At 32.2% G+C, this 25,443-nt stretch overlaps 3 protein-coding genes across 6 annotated transcripts; 1 reads left to right on the top strand and 2 right to left on the bottom strand.

Annotated features, from left to right (window-relative positions):
* Window positions 1–568: 568 nt before the first annotated feature.
* On the bottom strand, window positions 569–6,175 carry LOC127262500 (pentatricopeptide repeat-containing protein At2g06000). 2 transcript variants are annotated; one of them, XM_051291205.1, is made up of 4 exons: window positions 4,086–6,175; window positions 3,404–3,497; window positions 2,726–2,824; window positions 569–1,705 (listed from the first exon to the last, which is right to left on the bottom strand). In XM_051291205.1, exon 1 carries the CDS (start codon window positions 5,860–5,862, stop codon window positions 4,207–4,209), a length of 1,656 nt encoding a protein of 551 aa, XP_051147162.1. In that variant the 5' UTR covers window positions 5,863–6,175; the 3' UTR covers window positions 569–1,705; window positions 2,726–2,824; window positions 3,404–3,497; window positions 4,086–4,206. The 2 variants fall into 2 exon arrangements, with proteins under 2 accessions (XP_051147162.1, XP_051147163.1); XM_051291206.1 differs by having other exon boundaries at window positions 569–1,701.
* Window positions 6,176–9,083: 2,908 nt separating this feature from the next.
* On the top strand, window positions 9,084–15,841 carry LOC127262219 (probable helicase MAGATAMA 3). 2 transcript variants are annotated; one of them, XM_051290807.1, is made up of 19 exons: window positions 9,084–9,271; window positions 9,452–9,608; window positions 9,887–10,014; window positions 10,174–10,371; window positions 10,529–10,720; window positions 10,901–10,936; window positions 11,150–11,238; window positions 11,345–11,395; window positions 11,944–12,058; window positions 12,137–12,242; window positions 12,389–12,486; window positions 12,584–12,697; window positions 12,797–12,889; window positions 12,995–13,048; window positions 13,923–13,981; window positions 14,332–14,416; window positions 14,523–14,891; window positions 14,982–15,104; window positions 15,252–15,841. In XM_051290807.1, the coding sequence occupies exons 1-19, from the start codon at window positions 9,170–9,172 to the stop codon at window positions 15,543–15,545; spliced, it is 2,463 nt and encodes an 820-aa protein (XP_051146764.1). In that variant the 5' UTR covers window positions 9,084–9,169; the 3' UTR covers window positions 15,546–15,841. The 2 variants fall into 2 exon arrangements, with proteins under 2 accessions (XP_051146764.1, XP_051146763.1); XM_051290806.1 differs by having other exon boundaries at window positions 9,449–9,608.
* Window positions 15,842–16,043: 202 nt separating this feature from the next.
* On the bottom strand, window positions 16,044–18,842 carry LOC127262220 (tubby-like F-box protein 8). Of its 2 annotated transcripts, none has more exons than XM_051290808.1 (5): window positions 18,531–18,842; window positions 17,489–17,851; window positions 17,308–17,395; window positions 17,070–17,205; window positions 16,044–16,975 (listed from the first exon to the last, which is right to left on the bottom strand). In XM_051290808.1, the coding sequence occupies exons 2-5, from the start codon at window positions 17,834–17,836 to the stop codon at window positions 16,246–16,248; spliced, it is 1,302 nt and encodes a 433-aa protein (XP_051146765.1). In that variant the 5' UTR covers window positions 17,837–17,851; window positions 18,531–18,842; the 3' UTR covers window positions 16,044–16,245. The 2 variants fall into 2 exon arrangements, with proteins under 2 accessions (XP_051146765.1, XP_051146766.1); XM_051290809.1 differs by having other exon boundaries at window positions 17,070–17,202; window positions 18,531–18,840.
* Window positions 18,843–25,443: the final 6,601 nt, after the last annotated feature.

Here is a 25,443-nt window from a genome sequence, read left to right as displayed (position 1 = left end):
TGTTAAATAAATTTGAAAATATATGTAAATATATCTGCTTAGAAAAATACAATAAGAAAATCACATAAAGTAAACAAGTTCCACATTGTAATTTGGATCTAATTAATTTAGCTGTAGCTATTTTGCATATAATGCTTCAAATGCGCAGAAAGAAACAAGGAGATTGATATGAATATATATGCAGCATGTATATGACTCTGAATCTATGATAGGTGCATGCTCAGCTCAATCAATAAGAAGAAGAAGGAGGAGGAGGAGGAGGAGGTCCACTCCTGCATGGATTATTGCATCTAAACTAGCTAGCTACAATCTTCGTCTACCACATACGTTTTATTCCACAGATCTAGAAGGTTACATATATGTACAGTTTAGCTTAATTTTATCATAATTTATGCACACTCATGTGCGTATTTTAATGGATGGATTCATAGATTAGTAGAGTGATAAGAACATGTGCAGGATGTGAACATTAATTTATTAGGAGGTTGTTGATGAAGTCTTCAACCCCAAACGATTTTTTTGTATAAATCAGTTTGATGTAAAATAGCTAAAGAATTATAAGATATGATGATTCTCCAATATATGTGCATATATAAAACTGTAAAATCATGACAGTAATTAATTTACATACATGTATATAGGCCATTGTATATTGTATGATTTAAGCCTAGATGGTGGTAGACCTTTTAGTTGATTATTGTACACGCGATGATTGAACACCACAGGAGCGGTTTCTATATTCTATACAATTGAAATTCATTTCGCAATACGAAACTCCGTACCTCATTCAAAACCTGACTCTCTTTTTGGCGCGATGGTCGATCGGAGGTCGAGTGCGTCTGTAGACATCGAGAAGCGATTCGTACCTAGGTTTAAGTCGAGGCAAAATCTCTTCATCCTCCTCGCACTTGTGACTAGTGTTTACGCTCGACGACAGCGTATCTCCGACGCTTCCTTCCTCCTCTCCTTTGTTGCAGCTTTCCTCATCTTTTCCGGTGGGTAAATTCACGCAAACGCCGTCGACGACGCGAATATCGCCGGAGGAGGCAGAAGTGGCGGCGCTGAGTTGGATTAACTGGAGAACCGCGTCCAATTCCAGCTTCGTGAGGCTGAATTCCATCGTGATTCTCCTGCTACAACAATCCTCTCGATCAAAGGGTTGAGATTTTCTCCACCTGGCTTTTCTACCAGTTTATTTCGTATGGGAAATGGAAAATTGAGGAAGCTTAATCAACCAGGAATTTGTGTGTGACCAAATGGATTGGGATTTGGGGCAAAGTAATTTATTCGTGCTTTCGCTTTCAATCTCAAATGACTATATTACCCCCGGAAGGAGCAGTACATTATCAGGACCTCTAGTCCCGGGTCTCCACAAAGGCAGAAAGGTCATCCTGTCTAACAATAGTAATAAGCTAATAATACATGTGGGCGTCATTACACATTACAACATCAAACTATAACAAGATGTCAAACTAACATCAATATGAGGTATACAGAAGAATCCTTATATGCTGCTGTGGGATGATCAAGATTACATCTGATCAAACAAAAATTCATCATCCATCCATTGGATAAGATTTGGATCTCCAAGAATTTGTGATATGAATGAGACTGCAGGTGACCTTGAGAAGTAATATTCCGGCCGGATTGCGCTACATAAAGACTTTCGATTCATTGGGCATAGCGGCGACCACCCGGGAGCTGCCTGAGAGGAAGGAAATGAAATATGTATTAAGTACTTACTTAAAAGCATATATAGCCATCTAAAAGATCGATAGATTGAGCAAGCTTCATGAATCTAAGCTACGCGACTCTGTATTTTCTGAACATCCAAAAGGAACCACCGGTTTATTCAGCATAACTTCAAATGCCTGTGGATACTTGTGTCGTAAAAGTACTTATCCCAGAAGCATTTTAGGTTCGGGCGGTACTTATGTTGGTTGAGATAAGAAGAAATTCATCTTTTGTTTACGTGATCACATCCATGTTGTACGTAGACAAGCAAAAAGAGGGTCCTAATGGATTGAAATCACACTAGGCTAGCTCTTATATAAATGCGCATATCCATTCGATAAAAATAAGCAAGGGCAAGCACTTCTTGATTTTTTCATCATATAGGGAGAATATTTTCTCCTGCGTTAACAAATGTATACCCGGGAAAAAAAAAAAAAAGGAAGGGGTGGGGGGGGGGGGGCCTTAAAATACGATGTCCATGTGAAGATGAAGAGCATCATTCAAAGAAAATGAAAATACTCTGCCTCACGAGAAACGGTTGTTGGATTAACATATTAGGAAATTGTACCATTGGTAAAAAGTATATGATGAGAAGCTTAAAGGTGCAATTGGAATGAAAGTTTTTCTTTTTTACCTTGAAACTTCGAAATTGACTCATAAATTGACAAAATCTTAACACTAAAACAAACGCCCTCCGTCTCATATTTATCTATCCAATTGTTTTTTGCACGGTGTTTTAAATATTAGTATTGTATTAAGATATAATAGAAATAAAAGTAAAAAAACTAAACTAATTTTATTAGTATTGTATGATATAACTGTAATAACATTTGTGTAAGATATTGTAAATTGGAAGGGTATTTGTAATTATAGGTAGACAGTACAGTTATTAAAAAGGAAATAGATAATTTGTTATGGGACGGACCAAAATAGAAAAATAGATAGATTGTTAAGGGACGGAGGGAGTATATTATAAGATGCAATATCTTACCAGCACTAATGAGAGAATTGCATGTTTGCAACCGATCTTTGAACAAGGAACAATCCTGTCAGGATTAAGCATTCCAAGACATGGGAGAGCAAACAAAATCTGGATACAGAATAAAGAACGTAGTAAGATGAATGGTGAGGATAATTTTCATTTAAACGGTGGAAGAGCAACTGGACAAATGATTTAGGGGGACAAGGAAATGAATGTTATTTTTAATTACAATTTCCCTCATGCAGAAAAGAACAGAAGCCGCAAAATTGAGCATTGATATCCATGTGGTAACACCAGTTTCCAGAATTACAGTAATTGCAGGGGGGAAAATAAATAAATAAATGACAAACCATAACAGAAGCTGTCGTGACTAGGGGTGTATTTTTGTTTTCAAAAACCTTTTAAGTGAAATAGTAGTTTGATATGAGGTTTTGTATAGAGAATGAGTGTTCACTGTGATGTTTTGTTTTGTATAGGAAATGAGTATTAGATGTGATGTTTTTGGAGGAAAAATAAGAAAACGAAACCGAAAACAGAAAATGAAAAAACAAGAAAACGCAGATAGAAACTATTAACCTTAATTGAACTAGGAGTTACAAACTTGAAATTTATATTCAGATGTGTGAATAATAACCGAATAGGCATTAGTAACAAGTATATACTGTACTCAAGAACAAACAAGATTACCAAGAACTTTTGATGCAGATGGGAAGGCTCAATTTTTTCCCAGTTTTGGTAGTGCCTCATCAATCATATAATCCTGATCATGCAAATGGCGAACCTGACCAAAAAATCCAATAACTCCTTCTGAGAGCAGGCATACAGGACCAAGAAAAAAATGAATGTTGACCTAAATTGTAAACTATTCTTAATCTGCAGCATCTAGGGCGACCAGGTTTTCCATTACTCAAGAGAAAGAAAAATCATTTTGGAAGCTCAATGAGTAACACCCAATACAAATGAGAAAATCATAAGTTATGTATCTTGAATATGTTCCCATAATGCTGCCACAGAAGGAACTATCAAGACAATTTTCAAAGAGACAAGAAACTAGAACAGCATCCATCCAAAAAATTCTCTCTTAAACCAACTTCGACTACATATATGAAAAGTAGAATAATGACAAATTATATTAGTTGCATTTTGGCCAAATTGACATAATATGCATTTCCACAAGCTCTGTCAAGTATCATGGCAGCACTGGAATTTCCTTTTTTATATTTAACAACATATTTGTATTTGACATGAGGGCCGCATTTGCCAGAATCATGAAAAAAGGTAGCAAAATTTCACCGTCTAGATTAGAAAAATTCAAAACTCCATGCAAAGACAACAAACTTACTGTAGAACAGTGTAGAAAAGTAATCACCTGTAGGCAGCTCCACCAGTAGTAAGCATAGCATCCAGTTCATTCAATGGATTATTCTGTATGAATGGTCTCATACAGTTGCCAAGCAAAAAGCAACATCAGAGAAAAAATGTAATTTCCGCTAAGCAGCCACAGTGATGTTCATGTTAGCCCTAACTGGCATTGTTCTTTTAGATGGGGATGAATCTGACGACATACTATTCAATGCCCTTTGTTTTATTTCATTTGCTTCTCGCACCATGCCTGCCTTTCTTAGGCAAGATATCAAAGAACTTGTGGCGAAATTATCTGGCAGGCAGCCCACAGACATCATCTTGCGATAAATTTCAATAGCATCAAACATTCTGCCTTTCATACAATGCCCCAAGATGAGAATGGTGAAAGTCATTTTATCATGGACACACCCTTTCGCCTCCATTTCTACAATTATTGCGTTCGCATCATCTACATTTCCTGCTTTACAAAGCCCATCAATAACAGGATTGTATACAAATGGTTTGGGAATAATGTCCTTCCTCTGGCTCAACTGCCTTAAGAGATCACGAGCCTCATTTAATCTATTCTCCCTGCACAGGGAATTTATTAGAACTGAGAATGTATATAAGTTCGGAAGTACCTGTCTCTGTTTCATTTCATCCCAAAATTTCATGCCTTGCTGCAACTCTCCACAGCGGCAATGACCATCAATAAGAGATGTGTATGTGACAACATCAGGATATATACCATCCATAGCCATCCTTTCGTACATTCTAATGGCTGAAGCCACCTCGCCATTTTTACCAAAACCATCGATAATTACATTAAAAGTAATCAAGCTTGGTTTAACTCCATTCTCAATCATCTCATCAAAGAGACCTGCAGCATTGTCCGTCTTACTTAATTTGCAGTACCCAGATACAATCGATGTGTAAGTCACAACATCTGGTGACAGCAGAGGGTGCACTTTAAGTTCTCTAAGCAGTTCTTCTGCTCTAGATAGTTTACCAACTCTACACAGCCCATTAATGAGAGTGTTATACGAAACACGATCAGGGTGACAGCCAAAATTTTTCATGATATCAAAAAATTCAAAAGCCTCATCAATCTTGCCCACCAGGCACAATCCTCTCATCACTGTGTTGAAACTACAAACATCGGGATGAAGGCTTCTTAACCTCAATATATGATTTCTAAAAAACAAAACCGCATCATCAACCTGATTCCTACTTATTAGAATGCCCAAAAACTCATTATATACAAAAGGACTAACTGCTTCCCCTTTGCCCATACAAAAATTAGCCTTTGAAATCAAAATTTCTTCAGCAATTCTAAGCCTCCCAGCCTTCGCAAAGGATAAAACAACAATATCCATAGCCACGCTGTTCAGTGAAACCTCATCAGCTTTCATGTAATCATAAACTACCTTGGCAGAATCATACAGACACATTCCGCAAAGTGATCTCAGGAGTAAATCGAAAGTGGATTCCAAGTGAGTGAGATTCAAATTGGCCCTTGAAAATCTAAAAAAGCTAAATGCCAATTCCAAATTATTCAATCTGTTCAGGTGATAAACCACGCCGAAAGCCACGCAGGGATCCAAGCTCTCCCGAAAATAATAAGAATCCAAAACCGATAGCGACAGCGAATTGCGAATGCAGATGGTGCACACAACTTTGATAAACCAGGCGGTGGATGCAGGGCAAGGGAGGTGCAGAGATTCTCTGCCGCCGGCGTGACCGTGGAACAGAGAAGAGGAGAAAAACTTGGACATGGACACTCTCCGAGCCCAAAATAGCATATTATTGTCCGTCAAATCAGAAACTGCTTATTCCAGTACGAATCGCCGTGCAGACGATTGATAAACCGCACCGTCGTCATTCCATTTTGTTGTGCCGATGACGCGAGAAAAAAGCCCTGCAAAATGGGAGAGTTTAAGGATCAAGGATTGGACGGAATCCAATGGATTTGGTTGATATTCAGGTGCGCCTTGCGATGCAACTCTGGATCGATTGGGATTGCTGGGTGGCGATGGCGGAGATAATTAGGGTTTAAGTCGCCGGGGGAGTGAATGCACAAACCTCACCCCAACAAAACCCACAAAACGGCGACTCTCAATTTGGGGACAAAAATTTATTTTTAATTAACTCTAATTTAATATTTAAATATTATTCTAAAAATTAATTTTATATTTAAAATATTATCATAATATACAATTATATAAATTCAAAATTTTTATCATTTAAATTCAAAATAAAAATTTAAACTCCAAAATAATTTGGAAATAATTATGCTTGAATTTATTATTAAAATAATATAAGATGAAATGTTTTGTAAAAAAAAATTATTTTTATTTTTTTTATAAATCCAAAATTCAAATAATAAAAATTTGAATTTAGTGTAAAAAAACAATCTCAAACTGTTTTGTCTATTTCACTTAAATATATACAAAAATATTATTATTTTAATACAAAATTATTCTCAATTAAAAAAAAAAATTACAAATATACAATTACTTGTACCTAGAAATGTTAAACAAACTAACTCACAAGCCAAATCCGATCCTACTCACTGACATTTTGATTCAACAACTTGTTTATAGAGATAATAATATGAGCTCGAACTCAACTCATTAAAAGCTCGATTCAACTCATTAGTATATTTGTATTATATTATATATAAATAATACTTCCTCTATCCTTGTTTAAAATGATTTTTAGAGTTTTGCAGTATATTAAGAAATTATAGTATTTTATTACTCAGTAAAAATGTATAATAAATTTTGACATTTTTACTTTTTACGTAAAAGTAATTATATTTGTAATTGTATGTTTATAATTTATGTAAATATTAAGGGTATTTGAGTATTTATCTATGATCATTTTTACTAAAATATGAAAAAAAAAAAAAAAAAAAAAAAACTTTAAAGTGAGACATAAAAAAGAGGCAAAAAAAAAAAAAAAATACTTTGAATTGAGAGCGAAGTAATATATATATATCAAAATTTGTACAAGAGTGTGTTTTTTAAAATTTAAAAAAAAAATTGACACATTTATTAATTAATTGTATTATAAAAAATATATATACATATACATTGACACAAATTTTTAACATATACTTTATCAATTAAAACTATTAACAATTCAATGGAATGGTTTTTATATATTTAACTTTTAGATTTGATTAGGGTTGAATTGGACTTAAGGAATTTTGGCGCGTCGTTACCTGAGGGTTTAGATTTTAAATTGAAATTTAATAGTAAAAGTTTTGAATTAAAATAATTGTATAATATGATATAAATAGTAATTGACGTGATGTTTTGAATATAAAAATAATTTTTAATATAATATATAAAATAAAATATAAATGGTCTCAAACAAACCCAATTAGTTTAGACTAAATGAAAATTTAGAATTTGTTTGTTTATGGTCTAAAAAAGATTTTAATATTATTGGATCATAATTTTAATAAGATTTTATTTTTATAAAAAATTACCTTAAAATATTATTAAAATAAAAAATTAAAACTCAAACAAAAACCAGAAAACCCATTAATTTTTAAAAAAAATAAAAATAAAATAAAATGAAAAAAAAAAAAACTTTGTTAAATTGTCCCACGACATCAATGTGTTTGATTTGTATTTTACAACAAATTATTATAACAAAAACTCATAACAAACATCAATTTTCAAATCAAAACTTAACAAACCCCAAAATTTTGAAGTGTTAATATACAATTGAATTATATGCTGAATATTCTAATACTCCACCTTTTTTTTTTATAATAAAAATAAATTAGTTATTTTTATAAATATCATATCACATTAATATTCATGTTTAAAAAAAAAAAATTACAAACTTAACTTGTACCTATAAATAAACATGTTTAAATAAAACTATGTAGAATATATACGGAATATTAAGGTTAGAATTTTGATAGTCCCCTCTCATTGAAGTATTGGCGTTTTTTATTTTCGTTTTTTTCAAAATAAGTTTATCATTTTCTAATTTAGTTATGGTACTAATGACCTAACATAATAAATATTCTTCGAACTTACACTATATTACACAAATGTTATTATTTTTATATTACATAATATTAATAAAGATATTTTCGTCTTTTTCACAACAACCCAATATAATACTCCATTCGTCTCATAACAAAGTATTCATTTTTCCATTTTAGTCTGTCTCATAACACAAAGTATTCATTTCCTTTTTTAGTAATTATATTATCTACCTAACATTACAAATACCCTTATAACTTACAATATATTACACAAATGTTATTACATTTATATCACACATACTAATAAGGTTATTTTAGTCATTTATACTTTATTCCTACTATATTTCAATATAATACTAATATTTCTAAAATTACGTATAAAAAGCAAATAGATACTTCTTTATTGGACGGAGGGAGTACTAATATTCAAAAATTTACATACAAAAAGTAAACGACAGTCTTTCAATAGGATTGATGGATGCTATTTTATTTTTAAAAAATATATCATATTAAATACTTCATCCATCTCAATATAATAATCTTGTTTACCATTTTTTTCCGTCCGAAAATAATATTCTTGTTTCTATAAATAACCATATCATCATAAAACTACCTCTACTTTTTCATTTTTTTACCCACTATCAATATAATATTAATATTTCTTAAATCTCGTGTCCAACCCAATTAAGGTTATATTTATGGGACGGAGTATATTTTTTCATTTATAAAATATCATATCAAATATTATTTATTTAATATTTTTAGATTTTTTAAACTTCAAAACTCTGTCTCGAAGTGTCAAGGTTAGAGTTCCGATTACAGACAATTTCACTCCATAATTAATGGCCGAACCGCCTGTTCACGGTTTAATCAAATCACAAACTAAACCGAACCGTCGGAATCCGGTTTCGGTTTGAACCGTAACTGTCGGTTCGAAAACTGCGAACCGGAAGTTCCGTACAGAACGGGAAAATCCACTTCCCTCGGCTCCTAAACCCACGAACCAAACAGGCGGAAGTATTTCAAAACTGTTTTTAAACCCTCAAATCTTTGCGAGTCTGATGCTAAAACCCTCGAAGCCGTTAACTGCTTGAATTCCCATGGCGATCGACAAGACCAAGATAGAAGAAGAAAGCTGCGTTCTTCGATTTTATAAAATAGTTCTCGGTTGGGATTACCTCCGCCTCGTCAAAGAATCCGATGTATGTGTTTATTTTGCGCCCGTCTCTTTTGATTCGTGCTCCTGTTCTTGCTGATTGTTTAATTACTTGATTCGAGGCTTTCTACAGAGGCAATGTTGTTCTTTTGGTGGCATTGATTGTTGATTTTATCTTTTTTTCTGTTTTGGTTTCCCCCTCTATCTTCGTGGTAATGATTAGAAGCGAAATTTCGATAAAAATGCTAGCGAGGGAAGGTATTCGGGACTGAAAGAAGTCAAGAACACGTATAAAGATGTCGATGATTATCTTGGTACGTTTGAGCCATTGCTATTTGAAGAAGTTAAAGCGCAAATTCTTCAACAAAAGGACGAGGAGGAAGGTATTGTAGCTCTCAAAGATCCCTATTATGGAGATTTTCGTGTTTGTATGCATATTTGAAGTAATTCTGGTTTCTTTGGTTTTTATTTGAGTTTGAGATTTTGATTTAAATAGTAGTTTTTCAAATGAAAAACAAACAAACCTATCCCTAGAGAATTTAAGACATGTTTTGGTTGTAATTTTTACACTTGTTTACATTTTAAGCAGTACCATCACGATTTATATTGGTTTGAAAGTTGAACTGACATGTACTTGTTATACGTGCTTGGGGATGCACAGAGACAGAATGGCAGCAAGCAATTGTGGCAGAATGCAGTGAAATTGATGGATTTCATTTACCTATGGTCATATGTTCTGATGAAGATACAATATCTCAGAATGATCTTTTGTTGCTATCGACCAAGAAGGTTCGTTTTTCAGTAACTTGAGAGAACTTTATGACGAACTGAATTGGTTGTTGTGATTTCATCTTCTTTTCACTAATGTGCTTTGATATCTGTTCATTTGTTAGAATGCTACATCATAATTTTGTTGCTAATCCGAAGTTGGGTTCATTGTTTTTGCAGTTTGGTGAGGGCAAACAGTTGCCGAGTACATATGCATTTGCATTAATTGAGCATCGTCAACAGGATAAGATAAGACTCAGGCTATTTTTGAAGGGAGAAGTCAGAAACTTTAATACAGATGATGTTCAGACTTGCCCCAGGCTAATAAACATGCTTCCTGTTGTTACTGAAGTGCAAAGATGTTTTTATTTTATGAAGGTGAATCTCTTGTTTTAATGAATTACGGGAAACAAATGGTTGATGGAAATACTTATATTCCTAGGTTGTAGGAATGTGTTGTATAATATTATTGCTTGCATAGATATGCAACTTTATTCTTGATTCTGTTTATATTCCAATGTCATGTTTGTTCCAGATTTGCAGCTTATCAACTATAGTTCGTGAATATGTTGCAATGCGATCCATTGGTTCTCTCCCATTCAAGGATTTGATATTAAAAGCAGCGGAAACTGACAATAGCTCCAGTGATCGTGAATGGAAACTATCAAAAACTCTATCTGACTTTATTGAAAGCAATCTCAATAAGTCACAGCTGGAGGCCATTCATGTGAGTTATGATATAACTTTATGATCATCTTTCACTCAGGGGTCATATCATTTTTCATTGTAAATTAACATTATAATATATAGCTTACTGCTTTGAATGATAAAAAAGATCATGACTTTGTTTTATTTTATTGTATTTATCTGCAATATTTTACTAATTGTGCTCCTGAATTTTCTGCAGGCGGGTCTGTCACGTAAATCATTTGTGTTGATACAGGTTTGACTTTATGCGCCTAAATGGCACAACCTTATAGTTTTTGCAATATTTACTTTTAGCTAGAGTGGTAGGAAATCAAATGCAATTCTCATTCCTACATTGATCGTCATATCTTATCTTGAACCAGCCCTGATGTATGCTACCGTGTTTTCATTGTCTATAATAAACGGGAAATAGATTGACATGTACCTATTTGACATGAATTTCTTTTAGGGCCCTCCAGGGACTGGGAAAACGCAAACTATACTTGGGATCCTCAGTGCTATTCTGCATGCTACTCCAGCTAGGGTACACACCAATAAGTAAGTACCTCACTTTTGATCTTTGATGTACAATCTTTATGTTGCTAAGAGCTAGTATCGTTAGTGAACAACAAGTATCATTCATGTGTTAATTTGATCCATGCAGGGAAAAATTGGCAGGGATAAATCCTAGGCCTGAATTAACTAAGGAGGAAAAGTATGTTAATCTTCTTCACTTATATATAGCTAGCTTTCATTATAATTGTTTATGTGTAAAATCTGTTGCATAAACATTGGTAAATGAATTTCATTTTTATTTTTCTTCATAATATTAATTGTGCTGACTCATGTTTTATTTCCAGGAGTTGTCATCTCTATTGCATTATTACAATGAAAAATATTAATGCATCTTCACAGCGTAATTATAGACATTTTTGGCTAATAAAAACTAAAGAAATCAATTTTCAAAATTTACCAGGATAATACAATATCAAAATATAAATAGCTAAGGTTGTATATACTTTGTAAGTTTGTAGTTGGTTTTGTGGTGCATCTTAAATAATTATAAAGATAACAACAAGAATACCAGTTGCAAATGGAGACAAACTAATTATTCGTTTGCTTTAGTTCCTTATCGTTTCACACTGTTCAACTCTGGTTTTTGCCCTAATAATATCAATTTCTACCTTACCTAAAAACTATGTGAAGTGATTTTTTATTAAATTTTGGCAATAGTTTGTACTATTCATATTTTGTCATCTACAGACTCTATCACTTGAAGAAATCATCTCCATGGTTATTTGGTATCCCTAATCCTCGAGATGTAATCATGCCTATAGATGGCGACGATGGATTTTTTCCAATGTCTGGAAATGAAATGGTATGACTATTAATTACTAAAAACTTCATTTGATAACTTATTTGCAAATCAATGTACTCATAGACAGCAGCTATTTAGAAACCAGAAGTGATCAATTCCAACCGAAAGTATCGTGTCCGTGTCCTAGTATGTGCACCCTCAAATTCTGCCCTTGATGAGATTGTCTTTCGTCTATTAAAGACTGGTAAGTTGTCTATCTCTTTCTAGGGACATCACTATTGCAAATCTAATGCTCATTTAACTGTCTGTCTAGTACCTACTTATAACGAATTCTTACAGGCAAGTAATATATTTGGATTATTAACTAATTCATTTCCGGTGATTTTGTAGGTGTTCGTGATGAAAATGGCTGTGCATACAACCCTAAAATTGTGCGAATAGGTCTAAAAGCACATCACTCAGTCCAGTCTGTTTCAATGGATTACTTGGTACATTATGGGTTTTAGTAATGTTTACAAATTACTGTTTTCCTGTTGATTTAACTTTAAATTGAAAAATAACACAAAGGAAGATGACTTGTTTTAGGTCGAGAAAAAACTTGCAGGCGTGGACTCCCAAGTTGGGGACAAGCAAAAACAAGGAAATGTGGCTAAGGATAAAGACAGTATCCGTGCATCTATACTGAATGAAGCAGTAATTGTAAGTGGCTTCTATTTATCGACTTATATAATGTAAATATTGCAGCTCTATTTATGCATATAGCGAAAACAAGTTTATTGATTAGATGGTTTTTTCCAGGTCTTTTCTACTCTGAGTTTCAGTGGATCAATGCTTTTTAGTAAATTAAACCACGGTTTTGATGTAGTTGTAATCGATGAAGCTGCTCAAGCTGTAAGTGAGTTAGTTGACTTCATAATTCCTAGAAATGGTGGTTGGTTATTATGCTCACACATTCCTACCTTAAACGTAACTGACTTCAAAATTTTCTGCCAACAGATAGAGCCTGCAACACTTGTTCCATTGGCCAATGGGTGCAAACAAGTATTCTTGGTATTTACTCTTTGCTGTTACTCAATACTTGAACCCTGTCAATAATGATGGTATTTAGATTTGAGTGGAAATAATTCTCGATCTGAGTTGGCTTGGCAGATTGAATTCCTTGCTATGAAGCACTATTTGTAAAGTATGCGATATGTGGAAAGTGTCTGGTCCTAATATCTGCCATTGAATGAGATTCAGTTTTAAATCTTGGAACTTTATTTACAGTCTCGTCGGTGATCAAGACTAATTATGTTGCTTTTATCATTATTTAAGTTGCATACAGTAATAGCAGGAACTCCAGCCTAGGAACAGTAGTTAAGGTGTTATCCTTTGAGGATTATCCACTAAGGATGCTGACTGATGGCTGATAATTGTATGTATATATATATTGGATGATATGTCTCCTTCACAAGAGGTTCACTTTGGTGGGTATCATCATATTCAATGGGCTTGTTGTTTCCCAATGTTTTTTCGTGTGACCTTTGCCATAGTCTTTCGTTAAATATCATGCTATGCATGTCTAAGATCATGAACACGTGTGATGCAGGAAAGTTTTCATTGCTTTATCCTTTAGTCGCTTGAAGTTTTATATCCTACGGTCAGTGGAAGCCATGTGAATTTTATTTATAGTCCCTATAACTGTTAAATGCATGTTCACATTTCCATGAAAAGTACTTATTGTTTTTCCATGTTTGAGCTTCATTCATGTTTAGTAAAAGTATCGTTGTTATAAACTTCTCATTGCATTTGTATGTTTGTGGACTAAGAGATGGGAACATTTATGTTTAACATTGTGTGCTTTCAAGGCTCTAGTACTTGTTTCTAGTTAGAGTTGATAATCAAGGTCAGGATTCATAATATCGAGTTAACTTATTTGTTCTAGGTAGGGGATCCAGTTCAGTTGCCAGCCACAGTGATTTCACCCATTGCAGAAAAATTCGGGTAAAGAACATCTTCTCAAAACCTCTTTGGTTCGATAGACTTGTCTTAGGAGTCTAGTGCTATTAGGATTCCTTATGTTATACTCTGGTAATTCCAATTAAAATGGTTTGGTAATATAAGGAGTTCTTATTGCCGTATAGCACTAGACTACTAATTTGTGACGATTAAATAAAAGTGCTTCCATCTTACTTCCTGTCCCAAGCATACATAGTTCTCCGAACTATGGTAGCCTTGTCCCACCTATCTCAGCTATTCCTGTGCTGGTTGGTGGCTCTGGGCCTTCAGGCTCGTCCATATCAACTCGACTCCACTTTAGGGATCTTTAACTATTTATGCTTTCAACTCTGCAGATACGGGATGAGCTTATTCAAAAGATTCCAGATGGCAGGCTATCCTGTACAGATGCTGAAAACTCAGTATCGAATGAACCCTGAGGTACCACTCTTCCTTTTGTCATCATCCCTTTTCTCCTTGTTCAAATTATTCCCGAAAATTTTCATTCTCTTTCTCTGTTGTTTACTTGAATCATTAAAAAGTGCAGATCCGGAGCTTCCCTTCAAAGGAATTTTACGACGAAGCACTTGAGGATGGACCTGACATTAAAGAGCAAACAAAGCGCTCTTGGCATCAATACCGCTGCTTTGGTCCATTTTGCTTCTTTGACATACACGAAGGGGTAGAGTCGCAGCCCTCAGGAAGCGGCTCTTGGATCAATGTCAATGAGGTCGATTTTGTCCTCACTTTGTATGGAAATTTGGTTAGTAATCATCCGGAGCTTAAGACGAGCGACCGGCTTGCTATTATTTCACCTTACCGACATCAAGTGAAGCTCTTCAGAGAAACGTTCCGCGCCACATTTGGCGTGGAATCTGATAAAATCGTGGATATCAACACCGTCGATGGCTTTCAGGTAATTCTTGAAACTGTTGAAAATCATTCGAATCGCTCGTGTTTACTGAACAGGAAATGACCATAAACTGTTGGCCGTGATTACCACTAGGGTCGAGAGAAGGATGTCGCCATCTTTTCGTGTGTTCGAGCGAGCAAAGACAGGGGAATCGGGTTCGTCTCTGATTTCAGACGAATGAACGTTGGTATTACCCGAGCAAGGTCCTCCGTCCTGGTACGACACTTCATTCCACAACTTTAAAACTATGAGTCTTTGTTTACTTACATATTTTTTACACTATTAATTAATAATTTACTTTTCAAAAAATATCACGTCATCTTTTTATTAGTTTCAAAGTATTCATCATTTCGTCATTTCCAGGTTGTTGGTTCTGCATCATCCCTGAAAAGAGACGAGCACTGGAAGAACCTGGTCGAAAGCGCCGAGCAGCGGGATGTATATTTCAAGGTTTCGAAGCCATATGCCAACTTCTTCTCGGAAACCAGTCTAAAATCGATGGAATTGAGGGAGTCTATGCCGGAGAATCGCCCAGAAGACATAGATGGCAATGTGGCCATGGATATAAATGCGGGTGGTGTCATCCACACCCAACTCGAAGAAAACGACTGGGGAGATGGCGGAGGGGATTTTGGTCTTGACGGCGGCGACGACTGAAACCATTACAACTTGTTTAAGGTGCTGCCGTGCTCAATCCTCCCACAATCAGTTCATTCCTTAGCAATTTTGTCAAGATTAACGAATCCTATGTCTGCCTCTCATTTTCATTTTGGTTTTAGTACGTATATATAACGATGTTACTATGTCTAATTGCAATAGGTACCCTAGTATGGGATTATTGCCATTTTGATACCTTTGTTGATATGGTATATATCCATAATATTGACCAATCACATGACAAATTTTTTTTCCCGGATTTAAATTTTATGTAAATAAATAAAAGTATTCATATCTGTCGATTTATTGTGTCGTTCACAACTGCATATTTTAGCATGAGTGGCAAGAACTCCATTGATAATTTATAAGCTCAATACGGCGTCGTTCCCTGCCTATTTATCGATCTGGGGGGCGTCCCCAAATCAAATCAATATGCAAACCCTAATCTTCACATTTCCACAGCAAGATGGACGAGAGAATCAAAAGAGAACCAAAAAATAAGAAAAACCACAATATACACAGCAGCAGCAACAATGGAATCATAAATACATAGATACATAAACATACTTACTGTCCCTTAACACTAATCACCAACAACCAATTCCATCCCATCCACATCCAATATGTTCTTCATTTTTAATTTTTTTTTTTGTTCTTTCAATTTGTCATAAATCTGAATCTGATCTGTGTCTCTGTCTGTCTATTCACAGGCCAATTTGGTGTCGAAGCTGCTCAAACAAATGGCAAACGCCTGAAACGCCGACAACGGATACCTGTAATCCATGGTGAACATATCCTTCCCCACCTTCCCAAACTGCAGAATTATCTTATCATGATCTACCTGCCCCGCCGCCGGAGGCGGCACCACTGCCGCAGCAGCCGCCGCCACCGGCGGTGCAGCAGCAGCAATCAGTTGAAAGTTCTTGACGGAAGCGACCGTCACCCGTCCCCGAAAATTCAGGCACCAGCACTGCAGCTGCTCGTGCCACCGCGGCGCCTTGTTCTTCAGCACCAACGGCCTCCCTTTACTATCGCCGCCGTCGTTTGATAACCCCGGGATATCGGAGAATCGGGAGCTGCTGAATTCGGACGAGTGGTCCAGGGACTTGGAGAACGAGATGCTCCGGAACGAGTCTTCGATGGATCTCGGCACCAGCTCTGAGGGCTGTCCCGGCACAACTCCGCCGGGCTCAACGGACGACGCAGGTATCGAGTGCATCACGCACTGCATTTTGCGAGGCCCTCGGGTCCCGAGCACGTTAAGTTCGTACGAGATTTGGCATATGTTGTAGCTCCCGGTCGGGACTTTCGGAGACACTTTCTTGGAGTAGAATCGCCTGCTCGTTCTCCCGGGCTGCCCCGCCGCATTCGAACACGAGTGGGTAGGCTGTGTATCGTATATTATAAACTTTGTGCCAAGAAAATTCGATCTGCACAATCCAAAAAGAAACCAATTTTTTTTTTTTAAAGAACCCGAATATAATCCAGCTGGGAAAATAACTCGTCGGCAACTAGTTTTTTTACCTCAGTTTTCCAATGTACGTGCTGCTCGATCGTGAAATGTTCTCGGCATCCATAGAGATGATATACTCAGTGCAAGTAGTTCGGCGAGTTCTTTTAGCAGAGAGAAGAAACTTCCCATTTTCGACCAGCAAAGCTGCTACCATCAATTTAAAAAAAGATCGTTATAACGGATTCGGACAGTGATCATACTGCAAGAATAATATTACATTATACAACACGTGTGATAAAGATCACTCACCGGGACTCAGACATAGAAAGAGATGATACGTCAGATTAGATTTGTCGCGCTTTATGAAGCATTGAATGGCTCCGTCGCGAAACCCCGGCTGAGCACAGACAACAAAAAACAGGATTTCGTTACAACTAAAAGTAATATGTCGTCACGGAGAAAAAAGGGTGCGGAAAGTTAGTTAAATTACCTGTTTTAACGAAACCGGGAAAGTAAGCTTCCCGCAGATTTCTGGGTTTTTGACAATTTCCTTACACATGCTCCTCCATGATCGGCAAACGGCTGCGCAGGCGACGACATCCTTCCGAGCAGGCCACGTGCTCTCGCTCTCTTCCAGCCTTCTGATCACGTCGAAGAGAAGCTCGGGAGGGAGATTCGCCCACCGGCTATTCTGGATCATGACGGGATGATCATTCGAGTCGTTGAAAGAACCATGAGACTTCCCTCGATGATGCCCGAGAATCCTCACGTCGAAACTCCGGCGAGAAAAGCTCCCGATGCTCTCTCTTATATCCCGCGCTATGTGTCGGAATGACATTGATTTTTGGAAGTTCTGCAATCCACAATGCAGAGGGGAATAAGTTTAATCCGAAAAGGAACAAGTGGTTTTATGAAATTAGGAAATTTTGGAAGAACAGAGAAGGCAGCCATGGAAAGAAGACGCCATTAACTAAGAAAAGTAAAACCTAGAAGCTGAAAAGGACGAGAATCACAATTGAATTACACTTCCATGGAGCTTTGCAGATCAAATTTAGATACTCAGATAAATCTTACATAACCACAAATTATAGAACAAAAGCAGCAATGAACAGCCCCGGGAAGAAGAAATTAGGTCACACGCAAAGGTAATAAATCAATAACCTAACAAATAAAAGCCATATCCATAAATTCAGAGCAATTATTTCGAGCAAAGCAGAAAAGGACTCGAAATTAATTATTCAACTGTCACGAAGAAAAAGTATCAAAACCTGCAGAAAATCAACAGAGTTTCACAATTTCTTCAGAGATCTGCTAAAAAAAAAAAGGCACTTAACTTTAAGGCTCAGGCTACTGCGAGAAAGCAAAATACAAAGGTTTCAGAGTCGCCATCCAAACCGCTATCAGAAAAATTAAATAAATAGACATACATATGTGTCTGTGTGTGTGGAAAATGGAAACCCTAAATCTGAAACGAAAAAATTAACTGTCTCAAAAATTGACGGGCGAGGATGGAACGAAAGTGAGAGATGTACCGAATCGGAATGCAATTGAGTTGACTCACGCAGGCGTCGACCTCGACGGCGAGAAATGAGATCGGAAATCTTCGCCGGAGAAGAAAACCGGGCGAATCCTGAGAGCAAACCGCGGCGGCGTCTGTGTGTATTCTTCAGAGCGAGAAATTGTGAGAAAATGGAAATGGAGAGAGATGAAGGTGGTTTGGGGAAGAATGGAGGCGGAGGAAGATATGAGAATGGGAGAAGAAGGGAAAGGGAATAAGTGGGGGTGGGACAGTGGAGAGAGAAACACGCGTAAATGGTATTGGGAACCTCCTCTCTCTTCTCTGTTTCTCTCTCTATGCGTATATTGTGTGTATGTATCGGAGAAGACGACAGAGATCTACGGTCTGTATTGAAGCTGGTGCAATGCACCGAAGCACAGAGGAGAGCAAATGGTTGGATTGAAGGTGGTTGATATCTGTTCTATTTATTTCAAAATTATGATGTAATCCGTTCCAATATATTTATTATTTTTAATTTGAAATATTATAAAATTTGTTTTAATTTGAAATATTATAAAATTTGTGTAATTTTTTATTATTTTATTATTATAAACATTTTTGGTAAAATTATTTCAAATAAAATGTAAAGGACAATGAATTGAAATGTATTCAAATTATATGTGCGTTTTTAATAAAAATATATTACTCATTTCGTTCTGCTTAGAGTGTGTTCCTTTCGAGGTTTGGATTTTAAGTTGAAATTTGAATAGTAAAAATTTTGAATTTGAATGGTTGTATGATGTGATATAAATAGGTGTTGATGTGATATTTTAAATGTAAAATTAATTTTTAGTATAATATAGAAAATGAAAAATAGATATTTAATTTGATATTTTTTTTAAGGAAAAATGGGATGAATAGTGAAAATCCTCACAAATCTTTCAAACAAACACATCCTAAATGTATTCTTTTGGATTTTATAGTAAGAGATTTTAATATTTTTTATTATTTTATTTTATGCATAAACTAATTGTATATGTAATGATATATTTATAATTTAATATAAAATAAATATAAATATGATAAAATGAGTACTTTGAGTTGAAAATTGGATAATACTTTTCTCACAAATATCACATCAAAAATATTACTCCGTCCCATAACTAGGTATCCGTTTGTTTTTTCACGTTGTTTTAGAAATATTAGTACTCCCTCCGTCCCATAACAAAGTATCCATTTTTTCATTTTAGTCTGTCCCATAACAAAATATCCATTTCCTTTTTTTTTAGTAACTGTACTTTCTACGTAACATTACAAATACCCTTACAACTTACAATATATTACACAAATGTCATTACCTTTATATCACACATACTAACAAGGTTATTTTAGTTATTTCTATTTTATTCATACTATATCTCAATATAATACTAATATTTCTAAAACTACGTACAATAAGCAAATGGATACTTAGTTTCGGGACAGAGGGAGTATTATATTGTAATGTAGTAGAAATGAAGTATAAATGACTAAAATAACTTTATTAGTATGGTGTGATATAAAAATAATGGTATTTGTGTAATATATTGTAAGTTGTAAAGGTATTTGTAATGTTAGGTAAATAGTACAATTACTAAAAAATAAAATAAATACTTTGTTATGGGACGGACTAAAATGAAAAAAATGAATATTTTGTTATGGGACAGGGAGAATAGTATTTAAACCTAATATCTTATTTTAAATTAATTTCAAATCACAGTCAATCAAACTACTTGTTTTATATAGTATAAATTTTGAAAAATTTAGGATGTGTTTGGTTTTTTTCAAATAGAAAAACTTTATTATTCATTTCTTATTGTTCTTAATAAAAATACAATATTTCTTGTCATAAAATATCATATAAAAATATTATTTGAACAAAACCTCAAATAATTATTCCAATTTCAAATCAAAACCAAACAAACCGGCGCAATTTTAGAAGATTTATGTATATATATATATATATAAATTAAATAAACTTTTTTGAAAAAGTAATTGTTTATATAAACAAAGTCTATATGAGTTTCCTATCTATATTTTCTTTATCTTTTAACAAAGAATTTTTTTTATGTCACTGTATTTGATATTAAAAATATTTTTATATTTTTATTATATAATATTAATAGATGTATTTTCTATTTTTTTTAATTTATATTATATATTGATATAATATTAATATTAAAATTTTTAAATTTGAATAGTTGTATGATGTGATATAAAGAGGTATTGATGTGACGTTTTAAATGTAAAATTAATTTTTAGCATAATATAAAAAATAAAAAATATGTATTTAATTTGATATTTTTTAGAAGAAAAAAGAAATGAATACGTATTTAAAATCCAATCCCCAAACACACACCCTTAGTTACCTGAGGAACAAAAATAATAGTACTATTTTTATGATTTTATAGTAATTTATTTAGCATTATAAAGAAAAGTATGGAGTGTTGTATGGTTTGTTTATCTTAGGCTAAGTTTGAATTTTATTTTATTTTTTAATTATAATTATCTTTTTTAAAAAATTATTTAAAATACTCATTATATCTCACTTAATTTATTTAAAATTTAGCATTGTGTTGAACCGTATATGGTGTGTTGTTTGATCGTACACGGTATTACTACATATATCATATGAACAAATAACACATGTTATAGTCTCAACAGCACATAGGATTATTACAGACAACATATTTCATATGTTAATATAAAACAACTACTGCACATGAAATAACAAATAACAACATATGTTATAGTCTCATATAACACACATAGCAGTTAATTTTAGCCATTACATACTTTTATAGGACACGCTTGTTATTATAAAAAAATAGCATATATACTTTTATTATATACAACATGTACTGCATGCAATAATAATATATTTTGCTTGTACTTGTGCTGAGTTAAAAATTTATATGGTGCTGATTTTTTCAAATCACCAAAACCATCCCATGTTGGAAATATAATAGTTATATTACTATAATATGTTCCAAATATTATTTTTATTGTTATATTATGGTTGTTTGTGTATATTTGCTCTGTTTGGTTTAATATTATAGAAATTCTTTGGTTTTGTTTTAAAGTTAGTTTTTTATTTTAAAATTTATTTTAATATAATATTTTGTGAAAAAATTATATTATCTCCGTCTATCGCTAATCTATCTGTTTACTTTTTGGATGTTAATTTTTTAATATTAATTATTATATCAAAACGTAGTATAAATCAAGGAAAAACGACAAAAATATTTTTATTGATGTCTTATAATATTAATGTAATGACATTTGTACAAAAATTTATACAAATATAAGGATATTTTTAACGTTTAAAACGACGACGCCAAATACAAATTGATAGATTGATGGTGGATGAAGGTAGTATATATTTTAACGAAAATCGTATAGATTGAATATTGCTGTTTTTAATTTGAAATAATAATAAATTAAAAAACATGATATGTTTATCAAATTTTTTATTTAATAATATTTTATTAAAATAAATAGAACAATATAATTTTATTGAAATTATGGCACTTATGTTACAAAAAGAAAAATGAATGAAAAATGAACTAACCCTAAACTTTAAGCAAAAAATACTCAATTTTATTTTTTTTAAAATATTAATGAGCTGTATTTATTAGAAAGTCATGTGCTATTTATTGTCATTTTTATCTATTTGATATAAATTATCCATTTTTATTTCTTTTCTTAATAATTCGAATAAATATTTTTCAAAATACTCATTTTGTTTATTTGATAAATATATATTTTTTTAAAATTTAAATATAAAATTTTCATTTTATTTTTTAGTATGTGTAGACTCTAGTACATATTGCAAATGTATTTACTATATTTGTTTATATCAATATTTTTACATTAACTTTATACTTTATAGAATAAAATAGTTATTACCTATCAAAATTATTATAAACTATCAGTAAAATGGAATATTTATTAAACTCCGTAAAAAAAAAATAATACTATTTACTTTCAAAGTAGAACAAAGGGGCATTATTTAACTTTTATGATTTTTAAATTATTTTATATTATAAAATATCATATGTAAATTATTATTAACATAAAAATTCTAAATAAAAACATAACTTTTCTAATCCTATTTAGAATTTTCTCATAATCAATATCAATAAATTGTATTATTTATTTATATATTTTTAATTGAATTTTCTATTTTTCCCAACAAAAGAATATGCTTCCATTCTCTATTATTTTTTTTTCTTTAATTTTATTATATATATTATTTCTCCATAATTTTATTTATCTACAATTTTATTATTTATTATTATTTATCTACAATATTATTATCTACCTTTTAATTCTTTTTTATCAGAGTGGTGTGTTTGTTTGGAGGTTTGGATTTTGAGTTGAGATTTAAACAGTAAAAGTTTTGAATTTGAACAGTTGTATGATGTGATATAAATAGGTGTTGATGTGATATTTTGAATGTAAAATTAATTTTTAGTATAATATAAAAAATAAAAAATAAATATTTAATTTGATATTTTTGAGAAAAAAAAATCGAATAAACAGTGTATTTGGGGAAAATCTCCCGAACAAACAGACCCTTAATTTAGAAAATATTGGGCATGGTTGATGTGAAGGGGTCGGTTTGTTAACTGTTTAGACTAATTTGAATTATTGGTTAAGGATTAAATTAGTTTATTATTTATTTTTAAATTAGTTAATTATTATAATTTTGCTTGAGAGGAAGCAACCTAGAAAGCAGTTTGATTAGTTGACTTTTGACTTTTATTTTTAATTATTTAATATTCCTATATATTAATATTGAATATATATGACGACATATATTTTACTTATTATCATGTTGTACACGTAGCACGCGATCTTTTATGTATTTATATTTATATTATTAATTTAAATTTCATAATATTCTATTTATTCAGCAACATTTATTTTAATATATTTTATCTAGCTACTAAAAAAATTAATCATTAACAAAAAATATTAGTTCATTCATTTTTAGATTTTTATAGGTAATATAAAAAAATATTTCTTTCATTGCCGAACAAAATATTACACATTATGTAATACCAATATATATATATATATATATTTCAAATTCAAACAAAAACAAAATGTTGATATACATATATTTGATATATTTAAGGGTGTGTTTGTTTAAGGGTTTTGATTTTGAGTTGAGATTTGAATAGTAAAAATTTTGAATTTGAATAGTTGTATGATATGATATAAATAGGTATTAATGTGATGTTTTGAATGTAAAATTGATTTTTATTATAATATATAAAATAAAAAATAGGTGTTTGATTTGATGTTTTTGAGGGAAAAAAATAGGATGAATAGTGGAAATCCAAACAAATCCCTCAAACAAACACACCCTTAGTACTCTCTCCGTCGCATAAATATACTTTTAATTGTGTTGGGTACGAAATTTAAGAAAAAATGATATTGGTAAAAAATATGAATAAAAGATTTTTTTGCCCTTGTAATTTATATTAATGTAAAATGAAGTGGCAATTGTATAATAAAAATGAAAAAGTAGAGATAGTTTGATGATATGATTATTTATGAAAATAAGACTATTGTTTTGGGATGGACAAAAATGATAAACAAGACTATTGTATTGGAACGGAGGGAGTATTATTATTTTGATATACTTATTAGACATTTATAATTTGCAGTATTCATTTTGTATCATTCTTATAAATAGACATTTAATGTTATTATTAATTAATAAATATAGCTAAAAAATATTCCCAATATTGAGGCCATTATTTCATTTATCCCTTTAATTTTCACAATTTGCATCCCAACGTGACATTATTAATTTTAGTTAGTTTAGATAATTTTTTTGTAAATGATAAAAAAAAAATAATTAATGTATATTTTGTGAAAAAAAAATGTACTTGATATATATTTTTGAAAAAAAAAATACTTAAAGTCAGCCATAATTATAATACTTTTAATTTATGAAAATTGGTATCAATTGGCTGGAGGAAAATAATAATAATAATAATAATAATAATAATAATAATAATAATGAATAAACTTATCCGTTGCACACTTTAATTATCCCTTGGATTCTCTCGTTGTATTTTTTCTTTGTTTCAAGTGTCACTTCTCCACCTCTTCCTTCAATTATTTATTTATTTATTTATTTTTACATAGAAAACGATAGCCAAGTAAGTCTTACAAAGTCAAAATGATGTAATAAGATTTGGACATTCTAACATCTTTATTTAAATAAGTATATATATATATATATGTGTGTGTGTGTGTGAATACCTCTCCATTTTAAAATTTAATTATATACTACTATTAATAGTAATATTTTTATTACAAAACTAGGCAACCGAATAGAAAAAGAACGTATCCATTTATAACATCGACGAATTTCGTAATTAAAATATTGATATGCGTAACAATTTTAGATTAAAACATAAAAATATATGGCCCAATTTGAAAGCAATTTTCATTTGGAGTTTATGGGCCCAAGTTATGGTAATGAAGCCCAATCTTACAATATACATATATATATATATATATATGATATGAGAATAAAATATATAATTGATATAATCTTATAAAAATAAAAATATATATGTAAATTGTTTAATTCGACACATTTATTATTTTTGTATTTTAAATTGACCATATTTGAAAATAATCTCGTAAATACAATTTTTTCGCTAAAATGGTCATTCGATGTTGATTCGCCACATAAAAGACAATATCGGAGAATTATTTTAGCGCAAAATTTTTATTTGCAGAAATATTTTCAAACATAGTCCATTTAAGTTCTTAAATGATAAATGAGGACAAAAATAAAAGACTAAAAAATTAGTTTATCAAAATATTTTGTAAAATAAAAAATAAATTTTTTTCAAGTGTCGCTTACAACGGGCCAACGT

Source organism: Andrographis paniculata, unplaced genomic scaffold (assembly GCF_009805555.1).
Source record: "Andrographis paniculata isolate CXL003 unplaced genomic scaffold, ASM980555v1 Contig65END, whole genome shotgun sequence".
NCBI lineage: Eukaryota > Viridiplantae > Streptophyta > Magnoliopsida > Lamiales > Acanthaceae > Andrographis > Andrographis paniculata.
Note: the sequence above shows the minus strand (reverse complement) of the source record. Positions and strands in the feature narration are given on the sequence as shown.